Raw genomic sequence first — 12,889 nt, 5'->3', positions numbered from 1 at the left:
GATTTTCCATTATTTTTTTTTTATTATTTTTTATTTCTTTTGCTTTAAATATGTGAATGAAACAGGTGAATTAATTATTGCTTTTGTGATTGAGTGCACAAATGAATGAATTAATGCATTTTAAATGAATAAGAAACCCTCTTTTGTTCAATTCAGAGAAATTTGGGGACAACTTAAAATCTAAAAACTTCTGGAGACCAAAGAGGGCTGATCTGGGCTTTGGGATCCATCACTATGCTGGAAAGGTAGAAATGTTATAGATGTATGATCCTAGAAGAACTATGCAATTTGAACTGAAAAGATACTGGATGTTGTTTTGACCATGTTTCCTGCATATTTAGGTGATCTATAATGCAAGTGGGTTTCTGGCTAAGAACAGAGATGCTCTTCCCGCTGATATTGTTCTACTACTGAGGTCCTCAGAGAATGAATTGATCCGTAAACTGGTTACCCACCCACTCACTAAAACAGGTATGATATCATTTAATTAACTGATCATTTCATTAACTAAACGCAGAATGCTTCAGAGCATGCTGTTTAAATGCTTTTGTTTATCTTTTTGTATACTGATATTATTATTTTATGTTGCCAAATACACACACATATATGAAGCAGTGGCGAATTCTCAGGGCCAGCAAATCCTTCTCTGCTGACCTAACATGCCAAATAAATAAATATTTTTCATCCTTTCATTCTCAATCACCTTTTTGCCTATGTATTTTTAATCACTTTCCACTCTTAATTAATCTACAAACAAATAGAGAAAAACGAAAAGTTTATCCATTCAGAATTTATTCCTTGATGCTTACAAGCAAAGTGTGACAACTGTTTCACAAATCACATGCCCAAAGCAGCACGTGAGTCTGAGCTCCACCCCATCAGGCCTTCAGAATTTCTTCAGAATCCCTCAACAGTGCAAATGAATGGGCAACTAAAGTCAGATTGTCAGATTCATCAGCCAATCAGATTGATTTATTTGTTCTTGTTGGATGTGAGGTTGAGGCCTTCTAGCTTGCCTTCAGTGACGCAATCATGCTATAAGTGATGTACGTAATTCAAGAGCGAAAAGCGTAAGATCAAGCTGTCTGACGAGTCGGCTGTCATCACTGCTGTTATTGCCGTTGAGAAAGAGATCCTTACAGATTAAAAAAAAAAAAAAAAAACACGAGATGTTCTGCATGACTGTGTGATTGCTTAATTTATTAAACAGGAAAGGAGGACTGATTTTCACTTCAAGTAAATTGGTAAGTGCTTTTTGCATTATAGCAACATCAGTAGTTTTCTAAGTGTAAATTAGGCTGCTGGAGCATTCAGTGTCAGAACAAGTTTTGAAAAGTAGTGCTGCATTCCATTCAACTCGGAAAGTTGGATTTTATAACTTCCTACTAGGAAAAGTGCAATGGAATGCATCTTGAAGACAGAATTACAACTTGTAGGCTCGTGCAGAAATTATCAACTCCGATTTCGCCGAGATGCAGGGGCATGATGTCACACAAACATGTCACAAACAATTTATTAAGTAATATCGATAAATGAGTTTGTTTCCGCATTACATGATATTAAAGCTTGTTTAATAAATGCCTGCAGAACCGGGTGTATAAAACATCATAATCTCTTTTGATAATCGTACACCTGAAGCACAAATGCTAGCTCTGCAGCATTGATTATCAGTTGGGTTGCTAGGAGACATCTCTAATGAGAGTCAAACCCCTGCTAAGCAAACGGGAGCATTGCAGTTTTGTTTCCTTAAACGTCATCTTCAGAATATTGGGGAATGGAATGCATTTATGGTTGGAGATATCAAGTAGGAATATTCCTCATCCAACTTGAATGGAACGCAGCATAACCGTGTACCCTGACGAAACGAAATTTATTACAAGCAACATTTAAATCGCAAATATTATTAGATAGATTTTTCCAGGTATTATAGACCACCTTGGTAGTTTCATATGAAAAATTATGATTTTTGAATGTCTGTTCGGGAGATGTTCATTTCACAAAACAGTCATGCTGCAGTTCAAATTAGGCTTGAGCATTAAGTGTCGTTTCAAGTTCTGGCTTTCAATTGGTATTACTAGTTAGCTGCGGCATAATGTATGATGCCCAAAGGCATAAGGTGTCTAATTCATTGTGTGTCTTAATGGCATGAATCACACAGAAGGCCTAGACTGTAAATGCACGTCCCGCCACTGATATGCAGACATACAGTGCATCCGGAAAGTATTCACATCGCTTCACTTTTTCCACATTTTGTTATGTTACAGCCTTATTCCAAAATGGATTAAATTCATTATTTTCCTCAAAATTCTACAAATAATACCCCATAATAACAACGTGAAAGAAGTTTGTTTGAAATCTTTGCAAATTTATTAGAAATAAAAAACAACAAAAAAATCACATGTACATAAGTATTCACAGCCTTTGCCATGACACTCAAAATTGAGCTCAGGTGCATCCTGTTTCCACTGATCATCCTTGAGATGTTTCTACAACTTGATTGGAGTCCACTTGTGGTATATTCAGTTGATTGGACATGATTTGGAAAGGCACACACCTGTCTATATAAGGTCCCACAGTTAACAGTGCATGTCAGAGCACAAACCAAGCCATGAAGTCCAAGGAATTGCCTGTAGACCTCCGAGACAGGATTGTATCGAGGCACAGATCTGGGGAAGGGTACAGAAAAATTTCTCCCAATGAGCACAGTGGCCTCCATCATCCGTAAATGGAAGAAGTTTGGAACCACCAGGACTCTTCCTAGAGCTGGCCGCCCGGCCAAACTGAGTGATCAGAGGAGAAGGGACTTAGTCAGGGAGGTGACCAAGAACCCGATGGTCACTCTGACAGAGCTCCAGCGTTTCTCTCTGGAGAGAGGAGAACCTTCCAGAAGAACAACCATCTCTGCAGCACTCCACCAATCAGGCAGGAAGCCACTCCTCAGTAAAAGGCACATGACAGCCCACATGGAGTTTGCCAAAAGGCACCGGAAGGACTCTCAGACCATGAGAAACAAAATTCTCTGGTCTGATGAAACAAAGATTGAACTCTTTGGCCTGAATGGCAAGCGTCATGTCTGGAGGAAACCAGGCACCGCTCATCACCTGGCCAATACCATCCCTACAGTGAAGCATGGTGGTGGCAGCATCATGCTGTGGGGATGTTTTTCAGCGGCAGGAACTGGGAGACTAGTCAGGATCAAGGGAAAGATGAATGCAGCAATGTACAGAGACATCCTTGATGAAAACCTGCTCCAGAGCGCTCTGGACCTCAGACTGGGGCGAAGGTTCATCTTCCAACAGGACAACGACCCTAAGAACACAGCCAAGATAACAAAGGAGTGGCTCCGGGACAACTCTGTGAATGTCCTTGAGTGGCCCAGCCAGAGCCCAGACTTGAACCTGATTGAACATCTCTGGAGAGATCTGGAAATGGCTGTGCACAGTTGCTCCCCATCCAACCTGATGGAGCTTGAGAGGTCCTGCAAAGAAGAATGGGAGAAACTGCCCAAAAATAGGTGTGCCAAGCTTGTAGCATCATACTCAAAAAGACTTGAGGCTGTAATTGGTGCCAAAGGTGCTTCAACAAAGTATTGAGCAAAGGCTGTGAATACTTATGTACATGTAATTTTTTTTTTTTTTTTTTCGTTTTTTATTTTTAATAAATTTGCCAAGATTACAAACAAACTTCTTTCACATTGTCATTATGGGGTATTGTTTGTAGAATTTTGAGGAAAATAATGAATTTAATCCATTTTGGAATAAGGCTGTAACATAACAAAATGTGGAAAAATTGAAGCGCTGTGAATACTTTCCGGATGCACTGTACACATACAGTATAAGTGAACAGTGTACCTTTAGTCTTGTTTAATTCAGGGTCTCTGTGTGAGATTTCATTTTCAAACAATAACCTCTAATAATCCGTCAGTCAGCCAAGTTATTGTGTGATTGACTCATTCAAGGTCTCTTAACTCCACTGTGCTACAAAGAAACAAAAGGTGTTTTGTTGATTTCAGAACACTCAGTTTTCATGACTTTACATGAGAGAAGCTGAGCACTTCAGGGTGGATACATTCCATTGGCAAAACTTGGAAAATCTATCTGCTAGCTGTATTTCAGAACATGGTAGCTGGGGTCTAGCTGGCTTCTAGCTGGTTATTAGCTGGTCTAAGTTTCTTATACGTTGGTCCAAGCTGGTCATTAGCTCATCCAAGCTATTTAATTGCTGGTCCAAACTGGTCATTAGCTGGTCCAAGCTAGTCAGTAGCTGGTCCAAGCTGGTTATTAGCTGGTCCAAGCTGGTTATTACCTGGTCCAAGTTGGTCCAGTCTGGTCCAAGCTGGTTGTTAGCTGAACAAAGTTGGTCATTAGTTGGTCTACTGTGGTCATTAGCTTGTTTAATCTGGTTATTAGCTGGTTCAGGCTGGTTGTTAGCAGGTCCAGGCAGTTTATTAGCTTGTCCAAGCTGGTTATTAGCTGGACCAAGCTGGTCAATAGTTGCTCCAAGCTGGTCATTAATTGATCCACACTGGTCATTAGCTTGTCCAAGCTGGTTATTGGCTGGTTAAAGTTGGTTATTAGCTGGTCCAAGCTGGTTATTGGCTGGTTCAAGGTGATTGGCTGGTCCAAGCTGGTTATTGGCTGGTTCAAGGTAATTGACTGGTCCAAGCTAGTTATTGACTGTTCCAAGTTGGTCATTAGCTGGTCCAAGCTGGTTGTTAGCTGGACCAATCTGGTCATTAGTTGGTCCACCCTGGTCATTAGCTTGTTCAATATGGTTATTAACTGGTTCAGTCTGGTCCAAATTGGTCCAAGCTGCTCATTATGTGGTCCAAGCTGGTTGTAAACTGGACTAATCTGGTCATTAGTTGGTCCACCCTGGTCATTAGCTGGTCCAAACTGGTTATTGGCTGGTTCAAGCTGGTAATTGGCTGGTCCAAGCTGATTATTGGCTGGTCCAAGCTGATTATTGGCTGGTCCAAGCTGGTTTTTAGATGTTCCAAGCTTGTTCAAGATGGCCCAAGCTGGTCATTAGGTGGTCCAAGCTGGTTGTTAGCTGAACCAATCTGGTCATTAGTTGGTGCACCATGGTCATTAGCTTGTTCAAGATGGTTACTAGCTGGTTCAAGCTGGTTATTAGCAGGTCTAGGCTGGTTATTAGCTCATCCATGCTGGTTATTAGCTGGACCAAGCTGGTCATTAATTGGTCCACACTGGTCATTAGCTTGTCCAATCTGGTTATTGGGTGGTTCAATTTGGGTATTAGCTGGTCTAAGCTGGTTGTTGGGTGGACCAAGCTGGTTTTTGTCTGGTTCAAGTTAATTGGCTGGGCCACGCTAGTCATTGGCAGTTCCAAGCTGGTCATTAACTGGTCCAAGCTGGTTGTTAGCTGGACCAATCTGGTCAATAGTTGGTCCAGCCTGGTCATTAACTTGTTAAATCTGCTCATTAGCTGGTCCAAGCTGGTTGTTAGCTGGACAAATCTGTTCATTAGTTGGTCCACACTGGTCATTAGCTTGTTCAAGCTGGCTATTAGCTGGTCCAAGCTGGTTATTGGCTGGTCCAAGCTAGTTTTTAGCTGTTCCAAGCTGGTCATTAGCTGGTCATTAGCTGGTTCAAGCTGGTCCAGGTTGGTCCAAGCTGGCCATTAGCTGGTCCAAGCTGGCCATTAGCTGGTCCAAGCTTGTTGTTAGCTGGACCAATCTGGTCATTAGTTGGTCCACCCTGGTCATTTGCTTGTTCAAGCTGGTTATTAGCAGGTCCAGGCTGGTTATTAGCTCATCCAAGCTGGTTATTAGCTGGACCAAGCTGTTTATTAGTTGGTCAACTCTGGTCATTAGCTTGCTAAATCTGGTCATTATTTGAAACAATCTGCTAATTAGTTGGTCCATCCTGGTCTTTAGCTTGTTCAAGCTTGTTATAAGCTGGTTCAGGCTGGTCCAATCTGCTCATTAGCTGGTCCAAGCTGGTTGTTAGCTGGACCAGTCTGGTCATTAGCTTGTTCAAGCTGGTTATTAGCAGGTCCAGGCTGGTTATTAGCTCATCCAAGCTGGTTATTAGCTAGACAAAGCTGTTTATTATTTGGTTAACACTGGTCATTAGCTTGTCCAAGCTGGTTAATGGCTGTTCCAGGCTGGTTATTGGCTGGACCAATCTGCTAATTAGTTGGTCCATCCTGGTCTTTAGCTTGTTCAAGCTGGTTATTAGCAGTGTAGCAAATTAGCTTAAAAGGGAATTATTTATAATTAATTATAACTGGTTATAATTAATAATAAATATTTAGATTAGATCTTAGAATTAACTGTAGCAGAATCGATATTACAATTACTTGATCCGTCCGTCCAGCGAGCAGACAATATAATTATTTATCAATTCTAGGAAAATTACTTTCCTGGCCAAGGAACGATAGTCTTCCTACTTATACAGTGCTAGCAGTAGTTTAGCATGTAGCAAGGAGCAACATTCAGTGACTTTGAATTGTGAGCGGAACACAGAGACAATCAATTGTGAATATAAGGGATTTAATAAATGAAACTATAACTAACATACGAACAAACTAAGCAAAACATACATATATAGAATGAAGGAAAGTAAGGAAAAGAGAGAGAGAAGAGCACAGAATGGCAATATTTCACGTCAGATAACCACAACCTAAATGAGAATCATCAGAGGCACAATTCACCTTAAAAGGGGTTCAAACTTAAACGCGCATCTAATGGTAAATGGTTACTTGCATTGGTTTGTTGCTGAATAAGAGTCTTGATGTGGTAGACGAGGTTCTCGACGATTTCTTTAGGAGTGAGTTGAAGAAGTCCACAGGAAATCCACAAAGTTACTTGAAGGTAAACACTGCCAGAAGGTTAAACTCAAGAGAGAGTTTTGGAGTGGGTTGGTCTCAAGAAGAAGAAGTTTTGAGCGATGATTAGTCTGCGCTCTGGAGTTTTGATAGTTCATTGCTGCACCCATTTTGTGGGTGGAGTGGCCAATCAGAGGCATGCATTTTGAGCGGGAGAAACATCCTTTGTCTCCGTTTATGGCCCATTCGCATTTTATTGCTAATGGGCATAATGGGTGGTCACCCATTATGGTGGAATGTGTTTGAAGCTTGATGGAGACACTTCAGAGGAGACCTGTTTTAGCATCCTTTTGATAGTGATAAAGACCATCTGCAATTTAGCACCCATATAAATGTAAACGTGGAGGCCAGGTCAGTAATTTATATGCAAATGTCAAAAGGCTAAAAGTTTTTTTTTCAAACAAAGTGTAATTAGCCATCACTGATCTTACACAGACGTTACAGCAGGTCCAGGCTGGTTATTAGTTGGTCCAAGATGCTAATTAGCTGGTCTAAGTTGGTTAATAGTGGTACAAACTGGTGATTAGCTGGTTCAGGCTGGTCCAAGCTGGTTATTAGCTGGTGCAAGGAGCAAGGGAGGATCCTACAGCTTTCCTATGCAGCCATGTGCATTCACTCCTAACATCCAACCAAAAGCTCAGTTTCAGGCTGCAGATGATGTTTTGACCACTCAACATGTTTGGCAGACATGGAAGAGTGATAATCACTACATAGATTCAGAATTTAAAATGTCTAATTTTATTTTAACATGGTTGGCAGTGATTGGTCAATGCTGGCCATTACTTTGAATCAGAATTAATTATTTCTGACTGATAAAATGCTTCAGTGCTGGCTATCACTTGTTTGTTTGACAGTGCAAAGAAAGAACATTGAGATTTTGTTGCCAAAAAAAAAACAAAAAAAAAAAAACAAAAAAAAAACATGGGGTAACACTTTACAATACGGTTCCATTTGTTAACATTAGTAAACAACATTATTTAATATCAACCCAGCTTTGAACAATAATTTTAAAGCATTTATTAATCTTAATGTTAATTTCAAAATATACTAATACATTTTTCAAATGTTGTTTTTGTTATTATTAGTTAATGCACTGTGAAATAACAATGAACAATTATATTTTTATTAACTAATATTAACAAAGAATAATAAATGCTATAAAAAATATATTGTTCATTGTTTGTTCACGATACCTAATGCATTAACTAATGTTAACCAATGGAACCTTATTACAATGTCAAACATTGTAACATAAAAGTCAAATCAAGTAAAAAAAAAATGTATTTGTATAGTTTTTTTTTTTATTTGTACTTTTCCCAATACACATTGATCCAACAACATGATCACACTGTTTCACAAAGTTCCGGTACCCAGGGTTTCCGCGGGTCCTCAAAAAGTCTTAAAAAGTCTTAAATTTACTTTTAAAAATGTAAGGCCATAAAAAGTCTTAAATATCTTTATAAAATTACAAGAAGTCTTCAATTTAGTTTGCTGAGGTCTTAAATTTTGGGGCGTGAATAGAGGAGATGCTTAAAACAGCAGAATCTGCATGAGTCAAAATCATCTCTCTCTCTCTCTCTATCTCTCTCTCTCTCTCTCTCGTGCATCCGTCATTTAGCAGCTGGCGCATGCCGGGAAGTGCATTTTTACTGATCTTACGATGATACACGTGTATAAACCTTCATAAACCTGTTAATCAGAAATGCAAATGGCATTATTTTGCGTCTCTGTAAGCAAGTGATGTGCTAACACTGTTGCTCCTGCTTATAATTGACAAAGCTGTCAACGTTACAATTTGCAAGCATGCGAGGTTGGAGCGGTCTTTTGACACCTTTCAAATCTTGGCTCTTCCTTATTTCGCATTACCTTTGACAATAATTGTAAAGCTAACAGAACTACTCAGCTGCAGAGTTACACCTGTTATATCTCTCATCTCCACCTCTCTTGAGCTCCATCTGACATATACAGTTATTTTCTCTGCCATCTGTATAATGTAATGATATAAAATTATAATATTAATAATATACATAATATGAAAATGTATTATCTGTATTTAATATTTAGTATATAATCTGTTTTCAGTATACATCATAACTAATTATGCAGCACAATTCTCTTAACTCTTAATCTGTTAACATTTTCAATACATATTGTCAACTTTAAAAAGCCATTTTTAAGGTAACTGACGAGTTTTGACTTTTACTTGAGATATTTCACACAAAAATGAAAATTGTCATCACTTACTTACCTTCATGCTGTTGCAAACCTGTATGACTTTCTTATTTCAGTGGATATCAAAAGGAGATATTAGGGAGTTTCAGTCACCATTCACTTACATTGAATGAAAAACAAGATGCAGTGACAGTGAATGGTGACTTAGACTAAACGTTTTGCTTAACATCTCCTTTTTTGTTCCATGGCAGAGAAAAATTCATACAGACTCTAGGGTGAGCAGTGATGACAGAAATTACATTTTTAAATGAACTGCCCTTTAACTACCTGTTAAAGTATTTGGCAAATGTATCTGCCAAGAAATTAATATATAAATGTTCTTCATCACATGCTAGACCTTATTCACAGCAGAGCCATATTAAATTTTTAATAAGCTGTAAGGGATAGACTTACAGTCTCTTCAGTGGGCTGTAATGCAGTTTAAAGTGTTTTTGGATCGTTTCTCAGACAAAACATTATTTTCAAGGACACTCAGTAGACAAAAACTCCAGAAAACATGAGTTGTGGAAAATCAGATGGGATATTGGAGCTTTTTACAGATTTATACCGTGCTTGCCATTGAAGAGATTATCCCTCACAGCTTCATTTCCATTCCCATTAAAAATCAAACATGGCGCTAGTGTAAATAAGGTCTATAGACCAATCCTCTTGTTTACAAAAATGTCAGCGCTTGCTCAGTAAGTGGTGGCAGAAAGCCCACTGTCTGTTGCGTTAGATTTGACAGATTAGATGATTAAAAGAAAGTATGACACAAAACCATCGTAAATACAAACATATTCTTAGCGATACAATTACTATAATAAAATGAGTTCCCTATCTGTCACTCACTCGACGTTGGTGTCGATGTAGTGACACTAGGGGTCACTCTTGGGAGCCCGAGACACCTCTGGTCTTTGATAAAAGGCCAATGAAAATTGGCGAGTGGTATTTGCATGCCACTCCCCCGAACATACGGGTATAAAAGGAGCTGGTATGCAACCACTCATTCAGATTTTCTCTTCAGAGCCGAACGGTCATGCTCATTGAGCTGAATACTACTGTTCATTCACCTGCTGGATCTGACGGCGCATTTCAGCGGCTTCTCCCTCCTCTGCACTGGTGCACTGCAGAGAACGCCCCTGGGCGCTTCGGCAGAAAAACTAGAGAGTATATTTTCTGAAAGAGCATTTTTCCCCTCTAAAAGAGTATATATTTCTCTAAAAGAGCGCACACACGGAACGTCTTTTTAAAGACGCGTCTTTTTAAAGATGCTTTTCCGATTGTGTGTTATTCCTGGTTGTGCTCGTTATCTCTCACCTTCTAACTGTCACGATCACTGTCTTTCGTGTCTGGGCACTGCTCACGCGGAGACAGCATTCGTGGATGGTCACATTCTCATTGCGAGAATGTGTCCATGGCAACGTTGCGGTCGCGGCTCGCCTTCGTGAGCCACCCCAGAGGCTCCCGCCTCGGTCCTTTTACCCACGGGTTTGAGGCCAGCGCGGCTAGCACTGGGGGCGATTTGGGGACCCCAATGGGACCGCCTCCGCCGGGTATCCCCCCGCGGACCTCCCATTCCCCAGCACGCTCGTCTGCCCCGATCGGGCTTCCGGGTGAGTCCGCCGGCTCGTCTCACGGCGAGTTCGACCTCTTATTCGGAGCCCGCGAAGGTGATGAGCTCTCGAGCGCAGCATCGGAGAGCGGGCTCGTCCAGTCGGAAGCCTCGGCTGGGCTCCTCCCTTCGGGGTCGATCGCCCAGTCACAGGCTGACGCGGAGATGACGACATGCTTTCCCGGACAGCCGCGAGTGTCGGTTAGAGTGGATTTCACCGCTCTTCCCTGAACCCTCGCGGCTCTGTGATTGGTTCCTGGGCTCGCGGCGCCGCTCAAAGCCACGCCCCGCCCTGTTCCTTTCTTCCCGGAAGTGCATGAAGAGCTGACAAGATCGCGGGAGGCACCTTTTACTGCCCGGTCCCGATCTTTTCAGCTTCCCCGCTCTCACTACCCTCGATGGTGGGGCGGCCAAGGGTTATTCGGCAATCCCCCGGTGGATAAAGGCGCTCGTGGTGCACCTATGCCCGCAGAGCGCCGCCACCTGGCGTGGGTGCACAAAGCCCCCGTCCAAGGCCTGTAGGTTTACGTCGTCTCTGACGGTCAAAGCCTACGGCGCTGCTGGACAAGCCGCCTCCGCCCTGCACGCCATGGCTCTCCTGCAAGTCCGCCAAGGCGCTAAAGGAACTGCACGAGGGTAGTTCCGCCCCGGGATTGATGTAGGAACTGAGCTCGGCGACCGACCTCGCTCTCCGAGCGACGGAGGTCACGGCGCGGTCTCCCGGGCGGACGATGGCCACACTAGTGGTCCAGGAGCGCCACCTTTGGCTCAACCTGGTCGAGATGGGTGAGGCCGACAGGACACGATTCCTTGCTGCCCCCATTTTCCAGGCGGGCCTATTCGGCGACACTGTCGAGGACTTTGCCCAGCAGTTCTCGATGGTAGAGCAGTAGATGGATGCTAGCCGGCTTGTCCTGCCCCGGCGTGGCTCAAGATCCCCCCATCTACTCATCGCCGAGGGCGTCCCCCTGCGGTGACTGCACCGGCTCCGCCGCAGCCCGCCCCTCCGGCCCGGCCCCGGCGTGGAGCCCACCGCAGGAAGCCGACGCCACCCGTCTCACAGCCGGCACCGAAGAACCCACGGAGGTCTTCGAAGCGCCCCTGAGACGGGCGACCCAGGGACAACGAAACCCGCTGCTCTGGAGCTGGTAAGCAGATCTTCTTTTTGTTACCTTTTGCATTTAATTGCGCTGCATGCCCAAGTGGCTGCAGTACTCAAGAGCTCCGCAAGAGTGGTTTCCTTGTTCCCTGGGTCACATATTCGGTGTGTACGGCTGGCATCACGACCACCGTCCACCACTCCATTTGGCAGGTTGGCGCTCCAGCGGCAGTCTCCCGCCGTGAGCGCCCAGCTGTGGCACAAATCCGCCCCCGATGTGACAGTCTCCACGGGTCATGAGGACAGGCCTCTTCCTCCCCCGTCCCAGGCTGTTCCGGGGGTGGTCACAAGGAGCCAGGTAAGTGCTTCGATGTCCTCGGACTCAGCACGGCCACGATGTGGTGTGGCACCTCAAGCTCCGCCCCGCCGCGAGGCCCCACCCGCCGGTACATCCGATGACGTTGTCCCTTTGGTCCCCCTTGCGCGGAACTCGGGTGCATGGCTTGCGCTTTCCAGTCCGTCGCGAGGGCTGGTCCGGACCGTCCGACTCGGCTGAACGATTCACTTCGCTGGGCATCCGCCCAGGTCCAGCGGTGTCCACTTCACCTTGGTGAAAGATGGAAACGCTGCTACCTTGCGCGGAGATCGCTACCCTCCTACGGAAGGACGCGATAGAACCTGTCCCTCCAGCCGAGATGAAGAGGGGGTTTTACAGCCCCTACTTCATTGTACCGAAAAAAGGCGGTGGGTTGCGGCCAATCTTGGACCTGCGAGTACTGAACCGGACCTTACACAGACTCCCGTTCAAGATGCTGACGCAAAGACACATTCTAGCGAGCGTCCGGCATCAAGATTGGTTCGCGGCGGTAGACCCGAAGGATGCGTACTTTCACGTCTCGATCCTTCCTCGACACAGACCCTTCCTGCGGTTTGCGTTCGAGGGTCAGGCGTATCGGTACAAGTTCTCCCTTTCGGCCTGTCCCTGTCTCCTCGCGTCTTTACGAAGATCGCAGAGGCTTCCCTTGCCCCGTTAAGGGAGGTGGGCATTCGCGTTCGAGGGTCAGGCGTATCGGTACAAGTTCTCCCTTTCGGCCTGTCCCTGTCTCCTCGCGTCT

At 43.8% G+C, this 12,889-nt stretch overlaps 1 protein-coding gene across 1 annotated transcript in view; it reads left to right on the top strand.

Moving 5' to 3' along the window:
- The window catches only part of LOC127434232 (myosin-IIIa-like), a 160,368-nt gene that overhangs the window by 106,702 nt on the left and 40,777 nt on the right, over nucleotides 1-12,889 (top strand). The window contains exons 22-23 of the mRNA XM_051686810.1: nucleotides 157-245; nucleotides 342-471. Coding sequence (XP_051542770.1) covers nucleotides 157-245; nucleotides 342-471 — 219 coding nt within the window. The remainder of the gene's footprint in view (nucleotides 1-156; nucleotides 246-341; nucleotides 472-12,889) is intronic.

The sequence above is a fragment of the Myxocyprinus asiaticus genome, chromosome 44 (assembly GCF_019703515.2).
Source record: "Myxocyprinus asiaticus isolate MX2 ecotype Aquarium Trade chromosome 44, UBuf_Myxa_2, whole genome shotgun sequence".
NCBI lineage: Eukaryota > Metazoa > Chordata > Actinopteri > Cypriniformes > Catostomidae > Myxocyprinus > Myxocyprinus asiaticus.
This window is presented reverse-complemented; position numbering and strand designations above follow the sequence as displayed.